The sequence below is a fragment of the Brienomyrus brachyistius genome, chromosome 17 (genome assembly GCF_023856365.1).
Source record: "Brienomyrus brachyistius isolate T26 chromosome 17, BBRACH_0.4, whole genome shotgun sequence".
NCBI lineage: Eukaryota > Metazoa > Chordata > Actinopteri > Osteoglossiformes > Mormyridae > Brienomyrus > Brienomyrus brachyistius.
The window spans coordinates 713,441-733,131 of NC_064549.1; the positions used below are offsets into that span (position 1 = coordinate 713,441).

A 19,691-nucleotide genomic window follows, 5' to 3' on the forward strand; every position below is an offset into this window, starting at 1 on the left:
GATTTATTTCGATGCAAATTATGCACTCTTTTCTCTTCAGATGCGGGGAGATTACATTTTGCTTTCATATTATAAATGAAGTTCAACTGTTGCAAATATAAAGCATGAGGCGGATAAGTGTCCATCCATTTATCCGCCTCAAGGTCCCGGAATGCAATCATTTACTCAAACACATAAATTCATTCTAACTACAAGACGACAAACCTACAGATAATGGTCAGTCGGCAAAGGTTTGAAAAGACCGCAAACACTAAAAGTACACGCGCTGTTTGTGTAATATGACTGGTAGCTTATACATCCATGTTTAGGGTTTCAGTCATTTCAAACGTATCTTTGCCTGCAGGTTCCACTGCATTTACTCATTCAAATGGGTAAACTGAAACAGAAAATGACAATTGGGGCGATACAGTAGTTTTGCTTTGCCAGTAGATGGCGTAGTGGGTAAGGAACTGGATTTTAATGAAACGTTTGTTTTTTGAGAGACTTCTTGTCTATCGTAGTGTGTGACATGTAATGCTGGCTTTCGCTCATCCATAAATTTAGTCGAAGAATCTGTCGAAAGTTCAGTCAGGGTTTTCATTTAGTTCTGAATGACTTTGTTCTTTACAGGTGAATAAAGTTTAATAAGTACGTACAAAGTAGCACAATTGCAATGCCATTAATTAATAAGATAGGTTATAGAAAGCCCACATGCCCTTCATTTGACCGCATGTCACCTTGTTTTCAGTAGTGAGGCGACCATAGGAAGCCTACGGTTCGGTTCTGGCTCGTCAAGCCGGCATCCTAAACTTTATGCCAGATCTGTCCGGGTTTCACACAACAGCCACATTCACATTCCAGCTCTGCACACATCCTGCTACTGAGCTACGGACATCTCGGTGCACAGAGACGGAGGCTGCAACCCACACTCAAGCATCACGGAGCAACCATATTCTGTTGGTCTCATTCCTTAAGCTTTGTCCAGACACATACATAGAAATTAAAGTTAACTATGCAAATTGCATCTGTATGAAGAGGCGTAAGACGACGGAAAACGTCCGGCACCCAACATCTCCTACTTTGATTTTTCCTCCTGGGCGAGCAAGGTAGGAGGCAGCTGTTGACTATATTTAGCGCAAACTTAACAGGCGTGCAACATGCATTCCAAAATTGTGCTAAGGACACATAATTTTATTTTCTAAAATCAGAGAGGTACTGAAACAGTGACAGACTGCGACAGAGCCCGCATTGCAACACTGAATCGATACTCCAGGGTAGCCCCGGGCTGCCTCTGACAGTCTCTCACTTTCCAAAGAGACGCCGGTCATTGCGCTTTTTTTTCCACACGTTTCACCCGCAAAGACGCGCCTGCGACTTCACCTCCAGGATGTCATGATCCGTGAAAAAACTCAGCCCGTTAGCCGGGGAAGCGGCATCAGCAGCAACAGGGAGCCACTGATTGAAATTTAGACCAACATCAAGATGGTCGCTGTCTCATACACTGCTATGTTTTACGGGGATCCCGGGGAGATCTGACCTAACTTTGCCTTACGGTGTCTACACGTCATTTGCGTCTTTTTTTTCCTCTGTGGCGTCGACGTGATTTTCGTCTTCGTCTATCATAATCCACCCGTGCGGGACAGAGATGGACCGTTTAAGGTGACGGGAGTGACGCGTCCACCGGGCATCGCAATTCGGGCTATTAGACGCCAATAGCCAGAGGAGAAAATGTAAGTAAGCGTGTGCATACTTATAGCCCCGTTTCGGCTCTCTCCATCTCCACCACCTGCCGCGTCTTCATCTCGCTGGCTTGAATACAAGCACTGCATGCAGGGTTAGTGCCTTTGCGATCTGGGCTGCAAATCGTCAGTAAGATACTTTTAAGTAGAGCAACAGTTTCAAAATAGGAACTGGGCTGTGTGATACGTGACAAGACTGGACTAAGCGGTACGAAATGGTTATTTAGGGCTGGAATGTGTTCAGAGAGGGAGTGGGAGGGCTGCTTGAGACAACCGAAGAGGTCAATGTTCAAAAAGGCACTGGAGAGTGAGATGCCATTGATACACCAGTCGCTGTCAACTGTGGTAGAGTGATGTTTGTATGTCACCTACATACATGTCTCAGAGGGATCTGCTGGACAGCAGTTCACAGTTGACTGTAGTCCCTGCAGAATGCAGCGATGCGTGTGTGGTGTGTATATTTGTGTGATGTATATATAGCTTAATGGCAGATCGTAGCCCTGCGCTAATTCACATGGTATTTCCCCTCATGCGGCTAAGTGGCTGCCTAACTGGACATGATTTGTTTGATCCACTCAGGGCATAGGAGGCGGTGCGATGGATGGTAGCTGTGACTTGTTGGGCGGGGGGGGGGGGGGGGGGGGGGGTGAGCTCCCACACACCTCTGCTGCTTCTCAGCCGTGACACATCCACAGAACACCTGGAGGAGCAGAACTTCTTCCATGAAATAGGCAGGAGGTCGGAAGTGAAATCTGTCCACATGGAGAGCACAAGGAATGAAACGGCGAGGAGTGTTGGTGTGCAGAGTCCCTGGGCCACACGGCGGACTTCTGGAATGTTCTGGACCACGAGGAGTTAACTGGGTCAGTGTGTCAGTGCTATTGGCTGTGCGGGATGGTTCTGGAAAGATCTGGCTCTACAGAAACAAACTGGGCCAAGGAATGAATTGGCAAAAGAATGACAGAGATGTGGGCAGTGAGATGTGGTGCACGCAGCAGTGAAGGCGAGCAGACAGGTGCGTCAGGTGTGTGTGTGTGTGTGAGTGAGAGAGAGAGAGAGAGAGAGAGAAGATAGGATAAGATGTGTGCTTTGCAGGAAAAGCTCTGTAACCTGAATTGTCTGTGAGGATGTTTGTTGAAGGCTCTCATTTCCCCTCACCGTAAAGGGTCTGCAACTGTTCCTGAAAAAAAGTGTCAATGCAGATCAGCTCATCTTCCATCCATCCATCCATCCATCCATCCATCCATCCATCCATCCATCCAAAGGTCATGGATCACATCAAAATACATTAGGATAACATGACAACAACAACAACATGTACAGGCTATAGATGAGTGGTCACCAACTCATCGATTGTAATCAACAGGTCAATCTTAAAGACATTCCTAGTCAATCTTGATGATCAGGCCATTCATTCACACTCCCCCCACCCCCAGGAAAATATACCATCAGTAGCTCCCCAGATAAATTATTTGAAAGTTAACATTGTAAAAAAGGTTGGAGACTGCTGCTATAGATCTAGTCCCAAGCAAGAAAATGTGATTAACATTCAGTCCTAGAGATGCTGCCGCTTCCTTCTGGCTCTGTCACGCTGATTCTGCCTAACCCCCCGATCTGGACTTTGCGCCTTGGCTGCTGTTTGCAAACACTCCACGTTCCAGAGAACGCGCTGAGAAGCGGCGCAGCATTACATCACCCATTTGGGTTCCCATGTAGTTATTAGGGTAGAACTTCTCCACAGCAGTGAGACACGCGGTTGGGGCGAGGGCTGATTGGGACGGTCGGTGCCAGTAAGCGTGAGCGTGGCGCTGTCATTGCCGTGCAAGTGATGCGGGTGCTTCGCATGCGGCCGGGTGACAGGCTGTGCGCACAACATGGACACTGGCAGAGCCGGGAGACGGAGTCAGTGGGAGGGGGCTCCTAACGAGGAGATGAGCCCTCTCCTCCAAGCCAATTAAAATGCATCCGAGAGTTTCCTCTGACTCGAAGCAGCACATTCTAATAGCTGTTCATGGTGACGCCTCTGAGGTTCAGGTGCTCCGGGTATTCCCGCGGTAAACACTCGCTTCCATTAGTGCGTCGTCCTCTGAAAAGATCCGTCTGCTCTCGTCTCGGGCCCCCGGAAATACGACCTCGGACCGCGGCACATGGCCAGCGTACGTGCTTTAAATGCCCAATTCTCTTGGCTTTGGCGTAGTGACCACTCTGCCGGCAAGACAGTGACAATCGGCTAACGGTTTCTGTGGTAAGCAGTACCACTGAGTCACTGAGTAACTTCTTTGAGGTACGTCACTCATGGTACATAACTCATGGTATTTTGGCATTTACAGCGGTACAAAGCACTTCTAACTGAAAAAAAAATTGCAAATGACCTTTCATGCTACCTGTTACATATCCGGAAAATAAAAGGTCTCAGAATTAAAGGTCGAGCCTTAAAATGGGGACTTTTTGTGAATTATTCGTCTTGGTTTTCTCCAAGACTGCACATGTAAACTTAGAGTAATGTTTAAAGTAATGCAGTGCTTTGAATGCAGTGATAATTAGCTGAAGCTGCAGTGAGGTTTAACTTGATGGCTTCTGTGTGCGTCTTGGGGTTGGTGCCAGTAGCTGCTTGTTTGTAGGAATATAGAGCATTTCGTCTCCGTGGAGCCCAGAGGTGCAGTGCAAGCGGCTTTGTCATCGACTCCCCGCCCACGGCGCTCTTCCCTCCCACGGGAGCGATCAGCCCGGCAGGCTGCCTTCGAAAGGCAGCTTTGGTCAGAGATGTTATGTTTGGAGTCACGCCTGTTGGCTATAAGCACGACGTGCCTGTGCTCCCTCTCCTTCGAGCTCAGCTCTTTTTGCGATGCCTGCTTTATGATTATTCGACATGACAAGGGGGAGGAACTAACGTCAGTGTTTGTGTTACAGCACAGATTACGGAGCTTTGTGACGTCACAGTGCTGCTTCGTCACATTGAGAGCCAATCCACACTTTTGTACTATTTCAGACACCGCCAGTTAAATTCCAGTAGGACATAAATGCATTTAACATTTGGATTCTGGTACTCAGCCACCTACAGGTGTCCAGTATTGGTGTACCTGCCTCCAGTTGCATGTTGGCAGGGAATGGTTTGATCCAAATGACCTTAGAAAAGGCAGACGGGCCAGTCCAGCTGGAAATATCCTGCCTGTCCAATCAGCTGTCAGATCACTACAGCCAATCAGCATCTCCGTATCCCGCCAAGGCACCAGCCCACCATACCTTCAAGGTTAAATCATCGTAAAAAACTAGTTTCTATTTATAGGAATCTGTCATGTTTGCCAGTGTGAGCATGTTAATGCATGCGTGCTTTTGCTTTGTTTACCTTCTGTCTCCTTTCCTCTAGAGCTGGGTAATCAAGAGTGACCAGATTCAAAAGTTACAGTCTAAGCAGAAATCGTTTGTGCCCCGACTGTAGCGCATAAATGCCAATAGGGGGCAGTGTTGCACTCAGCATCTTCCAGCATGTTAAGTTCTGCTGAATAGTACTTGTGTCACTTTTGCCTAATACAGTATTCCATCATCTGTTCTCAGCAGTCTTCCGTTTTCTGAAGCAGGTGACAGTTCAATATCTTAAAAATGATAAGTATTGTTAAATGTGCTGGGAAAATGTGCTCTTTGTCTCAATCAATTTAGTTACATTGCCGCAGTTAATGTTGACATAACATCTTCAACAGTCAGAAATATAGACAAAACAGCTCTGCGAATGACACTGTTATTTCCCCCAAAATAAATCCAACTCAGGCAAATGAAGAGAGGCTTTATTAAGATGTTTCCTCAGTTACTGAATACTTCTTCCCCGCACAAATTTGCCCAACACTGCCTTGCTAGACAAACACACCTTGACAGGCTGAGTCAGCACTGACTGTGGACTGACTGCTTGGTTATCTCTCGGCAGTCCTTCAAGACCCTGTTTCAGCAGGGAAGCAAGACACGTTTCACACGAAATCTCGTTTTGCAAATCATTTAAACTATGTAAACATTCTGGATCTAAAGACCACCTGAATGTGAACGTCTGCTTGTTCTTTTAATGGTATGAGGATGTTTTCGTGGGAACAATTTAAAATTCCTGTTGTATTGGCGGGGGGTGGTGGATTATGAAACATACATACCATTCAAATGAGAGTTATTGTGAAATTGCACAGCGACAGGTAGAGTAGTACAGTGATTCCCAATTCGGTCCTTGGGGATCCACAGACAGTTCATGTTTTTGCTCCCTCCCAACTCCCTGTCAGACAGTTCATGTTTTTGCTCCCTCCCAGCTCCCTGTCAGACAGTTCATGTTTTTGCTCCCTCCCAACTCCCTGTCAGACAGTTCATGTCTTTGCTCCCTCCCAGCTCCCTGTCAGACAGTTCATGTTTTTGCTCCCTCCCAACTCCCTGTCAGACAGTTCATGTTTTTGCTCCCTCCCAGCTCCCTGTCAGACAGTTCATGTTTTTGCTCCCTCCCAACTCCCTGTCAGACAGTTCATGTCTTTGCTCCCTCCCAGCTCCCTGTCAGACAGTTCATGTTTTTGCTCCCTCCCAACTCCCTGTCAGACAGGTCATGTCTTTGCTCCCTCCCAACTCCCTGTCAGACAGGTCATGTCTTTGCTCCCTCCCAGCTCCCTGTCAGACAGTTCATGTTTTTGCTCCCTCCCAACTCCCTGTCAGACAGTTCATGTCTTTGCTCCCTCCCAGCTCCCTGTCAGACAGTTCATGTTTTTGCTCCCTCCCAACTCCCTGTCAGACAGTTCATGTTTTTGCTCCCTCCCAACTCCCTGTCAGACAGGTCATGTCTTTGCTCCCTCCCAGCTCCCTGTCAGACAGTTCATGTTTTTGCTCCCTCCCAGCTCCCGAAAATGTGGCCTGTTTGGTAGAGAACTCAAAGGGAAAAAAAACATGGACCAGTGATCTTCACTGCACGGCCCATGACTGAGTAAAAAATAAGCAAATTATCCTGACCATCCTCTATTTTAAAGTTATTATTATTTTCACATTTTTCAAATTTTTTTTTTTAATCTAGACACAATACAACTTCCCCAATAATGTCCATCTATGTAGTTATCAATCAAGTGGCTAGCCAGCTTTTAAGAATTAAATGGTGGCCCCCTAACTCACCCGCCACACTGGAAAGTGTGGCCCTCATCTGAAATCCAGTGAAGAACACTGGCATAGACGACTGTGGGTCTCCCCCCCCGGGAAACACTGGAGTAGTGTGTAACTGTACAAGGGTGTGTGTGAGTGTGCATGCTTGCTTTATCCATCCTGTTAGTGATGGGCTGCTTGCTCCATGGGCCCCACGTTGGTCACCCACCCCCCTCCCCGTGCCCCGCCTCATCCCCAAAATCTGGGTCCCAAGAGTGCCCCTCAGAGCTGAAGTGGCCCCCTCCCTTTCACGGAGCACAGAGCTGCCTGATTTACTCAGAGCGAGGCTCCTGCTGCTGTTAGCCGGCGCTAATTAGCACACCGAGCACAACACCACTGTGAAAAACAGGAAGTGCCGATGCAGAGCCTCGGGTTGGACAAGGCCTGGCATGAGCGCACTCAAACACAGCCAAGGGACACACACTGACAGGCATTTTACTCACTGGCTCCCCCCCCGCCCAGCATGGAGTTCATTGCAGGGCCACCTGTGCGCTCGTTCTGCACTACAGCCACAAAGATCTCCCTCTGAGGCATCACACTGCCTTTAGTTTACATGTGTTTACCTTCCCGAGGACCCTGGGGCTGCCCTTTTGAAAGCCTGCCTTCCCAAAAGCTCTGTTTGGTTATTGTGTACATTCGGGCCAAAAGCACCAAGCAATAGAAACTGTGCATGTTTTAAAACAAGCTACCTTGTCCTATTATGGGGGCAAAGGTTTGGTTTTTAAATTCTGCCACTTCACACTAAAACACCTGCAGCAGCGGCAGCAGCGGCAGCAGAGAGTGTGTTAGGAAAACAGATTTTACACAACATTCGTAGGAAGATGGCGTAATGTGAACTTAATCTGCTGCGCACGTTAGCATTTTAATTACCAAGCACTCGTCACCAGCATTTTGTTAATAGGCCGGTGGTTTGGTTAATCTTGACATTCCTCACAGCGCCGATTTCCACGGCCAAAAAGGATGTGCTCAGTCAAGCGTCACTGAACACTGAGGAAGATCCCTAAGGGCCACAGGAATTCACGGACACGACCGATTTGCCAGTCAGTGAACCGGAACAAGAACCCGAGAAAACGTCCAGTTCAAAGCTCAGGTAGGGAGTTTGGGACGTTTAGGCAGATAGACCAATACAAAGGCAGCCTGGGACAAAGGGAACTTGAAAATTAACCAATTATGTAGGAGAATGATAATGAGATGGCCGTGTGTGTGAGGTATCTTTGAAGGTCTGTTTGTTGTCGAATTCTAGTACCTTCAGTAATGATTTGAACCACAACCTATTTGTGCAACATCACGCCTCACTGACCATCGAAACAAAAATACTCAACAGTCAAACATGCAGGCAAGAGATCATCCACACCCAACGGAGTTGGGCAGGGATATTGGAGTCCAAAATTCCTGGGTGGAAATGAGCTGCAGGAGGCATGTTCACAAGTTGGACCATGGTGGTCAATGTCATCATTGTCCTTCAGGGATCCCGAGATGAATGTCTCCCTTGTCCTTCAGGGAGTCGGTGACAGACACTCTGCTTCGCTACAAGCAGTAAGATGTGGTCACTGGACACAGTAAACGGCCCCCTTTCTGGCTCGAAGCTGCCGGCTGTGATCTCCCAGCCTCGTGATCGACACAGTACTTCCACCTCACCTAACAAGAAACCAAGATCGCAGGAAAAAAAAAAAAAAACAGTCATACTCAAATAAGATTCTGGGCCTCCAGGAGCTTCAAAAAGCAATAATCATTTCAAAAATAACCTTCTTTATGAATGTTTATATCGAAGATTATTAATTGTTCATGGCCGTCACTTTTTGGAAATTATTCTCATATGCTTTGTTGGCCTCAATTTCTTCTCCCGGGGTCCTCTGTATTTTATCCAAACATTCTCCATGACGAATCATCCAGTACAGAGTCATAATGAGAGGGGCACTGCCCCCCCCCCCAAAGTGTCCCCTCCCCTATCAATCACTGAGTCAAAGCATTTCATTGGTTAAATATATGGTTGGCTCCTCCGTATGAATTATAGTCCCTCTTGTGACGCTTTCCTTATAAAGTCCTATAATTGGCCCAACACAGTGGTCCTGGAGTCAGTGGTAGCATGGGGCATGAGGTAGGGGACAGTTTGGACATCAAAACACTCATAACCCACACAACCCAGGAGACAGAGGCCACAGCGGTAGCTGCTCAGCCATTGTACCAGCTCACACTATTTTATAACCGGGGCCAAAACCAATGGTCATTTGAACCCACTGAACGGTACTGTAATATGATTAAAACACGGCTAAGCAAATTATAAAGCAAAACTCAGGAGGGGAGTTTTCCGACAGCCCCTTAGCTTTATCCATGTCAAGATTAACCGGTTTTATCCAGAAACATAAAAGCCTGCAAAGCATGTCGTTCCCACTTAAGCTGTTCACAGCATCAAACTTCAGCCCGTGATGATCTGTTTCCTTCTGTTGATCTTTTAATAAGGGATCAGAAATCAACCCCAAAGGAGCGGCGCACGAAATCTACAGAGAAACGAAATTTCCGAACACAATCAAGAAATTCATTAACACCGCCTCGAGCATTCCGGAGGTTTTAGGCGCAATATGCAGATATTCGTTATTTCTGCTAGAATAAAAGAGAACTGACTCAAGTTACACGTGTCAAGTTTCAACTTTTGTTTATCTTGCAGGGGTTGCAGGTTTCCTTGAGGGGATAAGTGAAACATCAGTGGAATGCAGGACAAGACAACGCAATATAAGAATAAATACATAGTAATTAATAATACGTAAGTAGTGTCATATGAGGATGAGGTAGGTATAGGATATACCACCTGGCAAATTGACAACAATAAAGTGTTAGACAAGTACAGGAAGTACATTGACAATAAAATATTGTGTAATGCAGGGTGGACAGGTACCTTGTGACTTGTAGCGCAAACAATAAAACTGGGGAATGTGGAGCTTTGCTGGGGGAGGTGGCATCGGGTTTGATTCGCGTCGGATGTGCCACATTGTAAGCGGGAGATCAACAGCGCCGCGCCCCGGCAGGCACGCTACCCTGCCGGTGCCAGCTGCCGCTCACCTGTTTACTGCCTGTGACTGACTTTCACTGATGTCGGTAAAAACATTTAGAAAAAGTTGCGAAGTTCGAGGCACTGTTGCATAACCCTGCTAGCAGGCACGCCCACACAATATACAACCAGCTAAATATACACTTAACAAGTTATAATTTTTTTTTTTTGCAAACTTCCCCACCCCTCTGCTGAGTCGACTGAACTCTGCTCCTCAACAGGCGTTTGAGCGCGGAATGTACCATTTCCCCGGTGGGCGGGGGGGGGCGCCGCTCACACAAGTCACCAAGTCCCGCCTCAGCACGGAGCGATTAAAAAATGTGAGGATATAAAATGTAGGACCAGGACAGGTAACCGTATCGCACGGGAGCCTGAACGCAAAGTACCAGCTGTTCTGGGCTGGCTTGTCAGGTGTGCGTCCTGCTGTCATTCGAAGCGCCGGTCCGAACTGTCCAGGCGTTCAGAACCACGTCGGTGCCGGGCGGGAGCTTAGTGCAGCCATGGCTGGGGACGGGGCGGAGCAGCGCGCTCTACAATACGAGCAGACTTTGGTAAGTGCACCGAGGCTCCGACGCCCAGCGCACCCGGACTGGGAGTCCTGGTGCTCGAAATGTGTGGGAATGTATGTCGGCACCTAGATCCCTTCCGTTCGGACCCGAATCGGTGGCGTATGCCCGGGCGATCACTCTTTGCACTGCTCTGCGCGGAACGGGGCGTGAGGTCCGACGTGCGGCACTTTCATTCTCCATTTAAAACTTTGGACGCAGAAAGAGGAAAATGCAATGGCGCTTTGCTAACAGGACCACCCGAGGCGGCGTGGTTCGCCGCGCCCGAACCGGACCGAGCCGAGCCGGAGACTCTCGCTCCAGCCGCGGGGACGTGGGATCGGAGAGCCGCCCCTGGTTCTCCCTTCTGAAGGGCGCTGTTGCTCTTTACCTACCGCTTTCTCCCGCTATTCTCCGGAATAGCAACTTCATTTTTGCACAGATCTGAATGTGGAGATATTGACTCCTGAGACGCAACAAGTTTCCCCCTCTATATTCGGATCTTCTTAGAGACAAAAATTATGACTTTCTACGTGCGGTGACTTTTTTCGACTTAAAATAATAAAAAACAAAATAAAAGCTATATATAATAATATAACAGTGTTAAAACCCTACACGCGGTTTCAATAATAATAAAACTGAGCTCCCTTTGTTACGTTTGCTCCTTTAAAAAACAATAAAAACCTCTTTTAAGAAATAATAGCTACCCAAAACAATTTCAAAGGCAGAAATACAGTACTATGCATAAGTGAAGGTCTGCACCCTTTCCAGAAGCTGTCCTATAAAACATAAAGATCCTGCCTAATAATAGCCATAATTGTGAGAATACCTTCTTGATGTTTGCGAGAGGGCTTTTTGAGTCCAAATCAAACTTTGAATGCTTTGTAGTCTTATACCAACTTCCAGCTCTCGCACATCCTGGCTTTCTTATACAGCGTCAGCTGCGCAATGGAGTAAGCTGAACCAAGTCAAAGTAACCAGTATCACCGGGTTCTAGGCTGGTGGAGGGACATTCTCTGCGTCTTGGGTCAGGCTTCTGTGCTACTCAGGGCTCTGTTTACATCTGCTTATTGGCTGTGGTGGTTAGACCTTGCCATCACCTTGCTGAATCATACACCTCAGGAGTCATGCGATCCCCTCTGCCAGTCTTTGAGCCATATCGTTAATCTGTTACAGTTTGGTTGGAGGCGGTGCGGCTCTCACTCTCCCTTAATTTCATCCTTTTCCATCGCCATGGATGCAGGTTCTGCTGCTGAGCAACAGCGAGCCCTTGAAGGACGCAGAATGTTCCGGAAAGGCCTTAGAAGAGACTGTTTGGGATTTATATCATGTCAGAAGTAGCAAAATCACTCGCTTCACTCTGTTTACCATACTGGGAGACGGAGCTCTGTTATCTAGGTACACTGAACCCACACCTGTGTCACACCCATATCACATCCATGACCCGCCCACTTGGTCTTCATTGGACAGAGAAGGAGTCGCTTCCAAGTTCAGCAGTAACATGTCAGGTTTCCTGCCTTCCTGGGCTTATGAGTGCTTCCTGTTGCAGAGGCTAGCACTCTTGCCCCATAACTGCATTAACACGTGGCCCATGTTCCCAGAGAGACAGCAGACTTGCCCTTTAAGGTCATCTGTGGGGACACTGGAAGCACCTGTAGAAATTAGAGACTGGATCTACACACCCTAAGTCACCTTTTCCTCAGGCTAAAGGTTTTAGGTTCCTAATCGTCCTGGTATAGGAGCCCTTTCAGGCCAGGACTGTGACGCTGCCAGGTCCGGTCCGCTAGCAAGGTGCCTGGAGCTCTGTGTATAGTCCCCTCACCTGACACCCTCTGAGGTTCACCTCTGACTCAACACGCTGTCCTCAGGCTGTCATGTTACTACAGGCTTCCGGGTGGCGTCAAACCCGCCGAAGGCTTTCCGCTTCGACGATGATCTTGCTGCGAGTCTTGTTTTCGACTTTTCTAAGTGTTTAGGGTGTTTAACATGTCGTCATTACTGTTTTGCTGTTTTGCAACTACGGTTAAGTGCTTGTTTTGACATCTCTGCGAAGGGACTGTGGGAGGGTCACATGATCTTTTGTCATTGTTCTGGAAAGTGGGTACAAGAAGACCTCGTGGTTTCATAGAAGCCCCTCCCACAAGGTTTTTGTAAGTGTCTGGACATGTGGGTGTGAGCATACCCTTGGGGGGGGCGTCTCATGGTGACAATTTAAGGATTGAGACGACTACAGTCAGCTCCGGTTTCCCTTTGATGACCATCAAAGCAGAGATGGAATATCATATCTGGATGAGTGACTCCTTTTGAGATGTTAGGATGTGCTGCAGTACATCCAGATTCTTTGAACTTCTCAGTTTATCATTAAGTTACTACAGTAGATAGTTCCTGCTGTCACATTTCACTCTTAAACAGGGTGGTGGTTTCATGGCAGCCTGTGATGAGACAAAGGCTGTTGGACACCAACGACATTCATGTCGCCAAATGTGAAACTGAGAATCCCAAAGCTTTTGATTCACCTTGAATAGTATGCATGCATGCATGTATGTATGTATATGTGTGTGTGTGTGTGTGTGTGTGTGTGTGTGTGTGTGCGCGTTCGTTCCTCTTGTGTAAGGAAATTCACGTGCTTAGTCAATTAAAACTTATCAGTAACACACAGTTGTCCCTGAGAATTGATATGGATACCGGTCATGTCCGAAAGCGGCTGTTTTGTGCTGGCAGCTGTCAGAGATCTGATAAGTGCCGCTGGACGCCTGAACTGGCTCATGGCGGATAAAGCAAAGAGGAGGAGGCAGGAGAGTCCATTAGCATGTTCTCAAGCATCTCAAGCATATCTCAGCTGCTTAACAGCCTCGCCGAAGTTCTTGCACAATCAGTTTGACTTTCTGATTTAATAGGTGAGGTGCTGACTAATGAGTAACGGCACATGGTGTCCAGAATGGTGGGGGCTGGGCGACTGAGGACCTTTGCCCTGGGATAGGCTAGGCTAGGCTAGGCTAGGTGCATTGACCAGTAGTGCAGGTACTGTGGAGGGTAAGCTTGCCCCCTGCTGGTGAGCATCCCTTTATTGCTTCAGTGCTCACTGGTTCTCAGTTGCAGTTGGGATATTCGGATCAGAGCTGTGACTCTTTAGTAAGTAGTCTGGGGAGTTAATTAGGAGCCACGTTGAATGGCAGTGCAGTTGTGCAGTGACCGAGGACTGGGCCGAGGAGCACACCGACCATACTGCTGCGGTCCACAGAGGGATGTGCCGTGTCTCTTTGAGAATCGGTGTCAGATATAGAAGGCTGGTGGGGGGGCTGATGGGGGGGGGGGGCAGGTGGGGGTGGGAGGCGGGGGGGGGTAGGGACACTGTTCTCTCTGAGGGGTCACAATCCCCTCTCTGTGTTCTTCGAAGCTACACTCAGACCAATATGAGGCAGCCGGAGGACGTTCGTACAGTGGCCTGAATTTTTCCCTCTATGGGCAGTGTCTGCAGATACAGTTTGCACAGGGGGTGCGGACCATAGCATGTGATGGCTGCTCCCTTCTTGCAGCTGGACTGATAACTCGGTCAGTACTCATTAATGGTAATTGAGTTACTGAAGCACGGTTCCATCTTCCTGTTTCGTCCCACTCTGTACTTGGTACTGGACCTGATCATGTGACTGTTTCACACTCAAGGCCACCCCCCCCCCCCCCCCCCCCCGCACTCTTATTTTCCCTCTTTGGAGATTCCCAGGCAGCAGTGGCGGTGGTGAAGGATAGATTCCTTTGATAGTATCCCACCTGGAGTGTCCGTAGTGGTTTCCCTGACAACGGGAGCTTTGAAAGCTAATCATAATTCTGGCTGAGTTTGTCTGTGGCTTTTGGAGGGAAGGAGTAAATGTCAATTTCTTTAGCCTTGCGTGAAACGTCAGTCATGTACCCCTGCAGAAACCTTCCGACAAGGGAGGCTGCTGATTTCAGCGTCCGGGTGATGCGATGTCCTCAGGATGTGTGATGCTGGGGGGTGCTTGCCAAACCACTGCGCTGGCCCCCTTCCAGAATTGGCCCATAAATCAGTGGGTTGCTCCAGAACCCCCTCAGAACAACCAGGACCCCCCTGAATGGGACCCATGTGGGGCTTCGAGCCCCCTTGGTTACCAGTGAATGTGTTGGTTTGCTCTGTGAGTCCATTGTGGTCCGTATCCCAGTGGCCTGTACTGTACTCCCGGCCTGGCACTGCGGCCAGTGGCAGCTCGTGGGAAAACTCCGTCAAGCCGTCTCTGCTGTCTTTGATGATGATGATGATGATGATGATGATGACAGAGAATGGGCTGTTACACAGGAACCTTTCACATCGATGTGGGTCCCTGTAGACTCCCTAAACTCGGGGTGCAGCCAAAGGTGGGAGAAGCTACTGTTAACAGCTTAACGCTGTCTCACCTGACAAAGGTGTTCGGTGTCCAGTCACCGGCTTGGAGATGCATCTCCGTCTGTGCCAAGGTTGAGCATGGAAATGAAGACCCCTGCCCCACACTTGCCCTCCACCCCAGTCCTCTTTGCCCTCCCGCTCCGGTTAGGGTTAACCTTTTAATTGTATGAATTTGGACCTAACACACAGGCAGGGGCAGTGACCGACTCTGTGCGAACGCAGGCATTAGACCATAAACTTACCGGAAGAATGGGGGCTCTGTGCTGCTCTTGGCTGGCTCAACCCACCCCCGCCCCCCCCAACCTTCAAATTCAGTCCAGTTCAGAAGTCCTTTGTTAATACATGTGGTGTTTGCTTCCAGTTTTCTCTGTAGAATTAGTATGCTGACTAAAAGTATGGATTCGAGGAAGATTGGGGCTGATTCGGTTCATTAGCTGCTTGCTGGAAGCTTGTCTCGGTCGGTGGCTACATCACAATTTTAGCTTCCCCAGACTTGGGGTTGTTGAATGACTGAGTTAGATCCATCACCCAGTGGAGGCTGAAGTTAATAGTCATTAAATAGACTGGAGTTTGCGTAAAAATGAACCTTTGGTCTTTCTTGGGTTGTTTGAATTGTAGGTCATTAATGGCTCTATATAAGGTTTTTCTCGGAATCTGTGTGTCTTATGAAGCTCAGGATCTACATCTGGCACATTTGAAGAACAAAGTTCTCCGTACTTTCTTTCATAGACAACAGCCCCAGCCCTAACCTTAAGCACAGCACCCAGTGGCCTACCAAAGTCCATCCTGATAGGCTGTCACTTGTCAGGTGGGCTTCCCGGACCACAGCTGAGACACTCTGTGAAGGGCTACTTGACCGCTACCCACAGCGAAGTGCTGTGGCTATAACTGGCTTACAGGAGGTGTAGAGGAAGCTTTCCTCAGCGGACAAGCTGAGTAAACCACAAGGCGTTGTCTGCATGACTTCCTGGGCACCGCAGCCTGGGGTATTGGTAAGAAGGGCTGTGAGATCTCATTACCTCTAGATGAGGGTTACTTTGTACTGGCTCTTGGCTCCACTCTCAAGGGCCCTGGTTCCGTTGAGGCTTAAAGCCATGTTTGGGTGTTGGACAGAGCGTCTCCAAAGATGAACTCTGTGGCCTCTGAGTTGTGCAACCTGCCTGCTGCTGTTCCCACACTGAGGGGTGTAAGGTCACGGTCATGTGACCACCCGAGCATGCAGCTGGTCACCCTTGACCCACAGGGTGGTTCTGTTGTCAGCTTGTTTGGTGACTGAGCCCGGTTTGGTCCACCCTGTGCCAGCCTTTTGCCTTGGTGCTGGCACCTGTATTGCTCGCTCTGGTTCCTTTGCCCTGCGGCTGTTTCTGATTGGCTCCTTTGTACCATGTGACGTACCCTGTGACATTGAGGGCCTCAGTGGCTGTGCACCTGTGCCGTCAGCTTAGCCACTTGCGTAATCAGCTGAGTGCAAACTAAGATGGCTTGATTTCCATTGGCTGCGTGATGAAAGGCTCGGTCAGCTGCAGACCCCTGCGGTCGGAAAGGCATGACCCCCGTTGGGGGGGCGGCTGAAACGTTAACCTGTGCAAACAGCCCCAGCTCCAGGGGTCTTGTGAGCTATGGTCTGACTGAGCAAGTGGAGGATTTGCTGCCGCTGCTAATCTTATGAATCGAACTCAAGACTAAGACTGTGCTAAGGAGAAACGTCGCTTCTGTGGTCACATGGCACCTGCATGCCAGTCTGGGGGTCAGCTGACCCGCTGATCACCAATCACATGATCAACCCACTGCCCATGAAAAGGGTGACTGCAACGCTGGTCTCATCGCGGTGAGGAAGTATTCGGTTCCGCTTTTGTGGTTTCTTACAGAGTTGAGCTGCCACACACCAGGCTCCGCCCCCATCCAGCGGGTCGCACACCCAGCACGCTCCGGGATCTAGCCCTGTGTCTATGCCCTGCCCACTCCACGTCCAGAGATCTTGCTCTGGACTGCCGCCGTTCTACCTGGGACGTGATCCCGCGACCTCATGGCTGCCGCCTGCGCCCTTGCTCTGCATTCCCAGGACACTGTGAATCATCCCCCCCTCACAAGAGGCCTTTGTGTGCCCCCCGTCCCCTTACAGTGTGACATAACGGCCCTTTCACAGGAAGAGGCTGTAGGTGACGGGGGGCAGGAATCGTGTGGGACTGCCTGAGCTCAGATTCACTTACTGGCATTGTCTGTCTGTGTGTGTGTGTGTGTGTGTGTGTGTGTGTGTGTGTGTGTGTGTGTGTGTGTGTGTGTGTGTGTGTGTGTTTGTGTCTCCCCCTTAATGTCCTGTTTATCATCTCTGTATAATACATTGCTGGACCTTGACCTCTTACATCAGCCTCGGGAAGGAGAATCATTAATTATGAGAATGATGTAAGTCTGAGAAGCAGATCAGCTTCCATCAGTGTTTTTGTGTGTGTGTGTGTGTGTGTGTGGAGCACTAAGGTACCTCTGCTTTGGGAATTCCCATGGAGCATTGGTGCTGTCTGGGAAGCCCCCCCACATCTCTGTGTCCTGGTGCCCTCACCCCTGACTAGCCCTCTCCCTGCCCCACCGCTATTGTGTTGGGACAGTATTATTATGTAAGCGGCTCCCTGCCGCGGGCTGATTTGGGATCAGCTGGGCTGCTCTGCTCTCTTGGGGTCTGTGAGATGACCCAACCTGCTTCTGTCCTCTGAAGCGAGCTTACAGAAGACACGTCCTCCATGCCTCGTCCCTTTCACTCCATCTGTGTTCCTTTCCTCTTTACCCCCTTCTCCATCCTCCTCCTCTTCCGTGTCCCCATCCTTGGACAGGCTCAGGCCCTCTGGCCAGCCTGCACTTGCATGCCTGCAGTTCCACGGCCTACTGGTCCATGACGGTAAACCACAGCAATGGTGATGTAATCTTGGGGTAATGAGGTGTACCTGAGAGGGTGGGCGGCTCTTAATTAAGTCTTACTTGCTGCCCTTCCCCATGGCCACAGGGCAGCTCTGCAAATGTGCACCTCTCTTCTCTGGGGCCTGTGTGGCTGTGATGCCAGGCCTGCCTTGGTTAGTGGGCGGGGCTTATGCAGCAGGGCTTGTGGGCGGGGCCTAGGGTGTGGGGTTAGGGTGGGGCGGGGTGAAGTGAAATATAGACCAATCAGGGTTATGAGAGAGGCCAGGTGAGAGGAGTGGAAGAAGGTGCGAACAAGGGGGGAGAGGAGGAAGGAGAGGGGGTAGAGTAGAGATATAGAGGGGAGGGTTTGAGAGGGGACACAAGGGGTCCAGGTCCCCCCCCCCTCCTCCTCTCGTGGGAATCCATGACATACAGTATGAAGTGCCTGAGAGATAATGGTGACTGCGGTGGGATACACACATCCAGCAGCGTGTGTGTGTGTGTGTGTGTGTGTGTGTGTGTGTGTGTGTGTGTGTGTGTGTGTGTGTGTGTGTGTGTGTGTGTGTGTGTGTGTGTGTGTGTTCATGGTCCTGCTTCACACACAGTCCCACTTTGTGTCTCTGAATTCCTGCCTGCATCCCACATACTCCACTGGCTGCGCATGCGCACACACACACACACACACACACTCACAGAGCAAGGGCTCAGACTGACACGCAGACACATCCAGCTCTTACACAATACACGCGCAAACACCTCCCACCGCCGCTGTTCCTCACCAAGGGGGCAGTGGGAACCGTCACATGTCTGGCCTGAAGGCCCGGCTCCCGGCTCCCGGCTCCCGGCTCTCCTTGCTTCTGTGGGAACGTCCCACCCGGGGTCCCCCCGGGCTGTCAGGTGCGGAGCCCCAGCTGTGCTTACGCTCATTCTGCGGGGAAGCGGGATCGAGTTGCTTTGTCACCTCGGCCTGTGATGTAATTCCAGCTCCATGGGGGAGTGCCATGTATCCAGCCCCCCCCACTTAACATCAATCCCAGGTCTGCCCCACCTGTGTGTGTGTGTGTGTGTGTGTGTGTGTGTGTGTGTGTGTGTGTGTGTGTGTGTGTGGCTGTGATGAACTGGGTGTGTGGATGGTGGGCCTCGGAGCAGTGCGTAAGTACAGATTCCCCCTTGACGTGCCACCCACAGCGCACGTCTTAGGATTTCCCCACGAATCACAGCCTGGTGACACTGTCGTATGATTTGGGCATTTGTGACGTGGTTCGAACCAGTTAGTGGCTGCTTTTCTGGGGAAGATGTGCGTTGGAACCGTCTCCCAGCCCTGTGAAATGCTCTGAGTGTTCTGTCTGAGAGCGCTTTCGTCTTCCACGCAGTACAGGTTCCCTACTCCCAGCATGCCCCAGTCTCTCCCACGCTGGAAGGCTCTAATTGGACGAGCTGGTTAAAGTTAGCAGCGTCCCCGCACCCCTCCCGGGACTGTAACTGTAAATATTTTCACTCTTTTCCGGGTGCGGAACACCAAGTCAAACAAATGTGGAGGGCCGCCGTGGTGTCCGTGTCCTGTGCAGGCACCCCTCTGACCTTTGACCTCATTTCCCCCCACCCCCACCCCCACCCACCCAGATGTATGGCAGGTACACGCAGGAGCTGGGTGTGTACGCCAAAGAGGAAGCAGCACGCCTGCGGGACGAAGGGGGCCTCCGGCGTTCCGTCAGCGAGAGGAGCCGTTCCATCGAGCTGCTGGAGTACGACAAGGGCCACTGTGCTAAGTGCAGGAGTGAGTGTGGGTGGGGCTTTCCTCTGGGGGTGGGGCTTTCCTCTGGGGGTGGGGCCTCCCTCCGGACCCTGGCAATCCGGCACGTCTGCTTGTTACCGTGGCCTCTTTCCCTACATCTTCATTCTTCCTCCCTCCCCGTCCCAGTGACCAGTCCCCCTCCCTCCCTCCTCGC

The 19,691-nt window shown here is 50.0% G+C and overlaps 1 protein-coding gene across 4 annotated transcripts in view; it reads left to right on the top strand.

Moving 5' to 3' along the window:
- Positions 1 to 1,516: 1,516 nt before the first annotated feature.
- Positions 1,517 to 19,691, top strand: part of clcn2c (chloride channel 2c) — a 47,180-nt gene continuing 29,005 nt past the window's right edge. For 3 of the 4 annotated variants that reach the window (XM_048980379.1, XM_048980382.1, XM_048980380.1), the window contains exons 1-2: positions 10,189 to 10,463; positions 19,366 to 19,519. In XM_048980379.1, the coding sequence (XP_048836336.1) occupies positions 10,413 to 10,463; positions 19,366 to 19,519 (205 nt within the window). In that variant the 5' untranslated portion in view covers positions 10,189 to 10,412. Of the gene's footprint in view, positions 1,710 to 10,188; positions 10,464 to 19,365; positions 19,520 to 19,691 lie in introns of those variants that run through there. The other variant, XM_048980381.1, reaches the window with a different exon arrangement.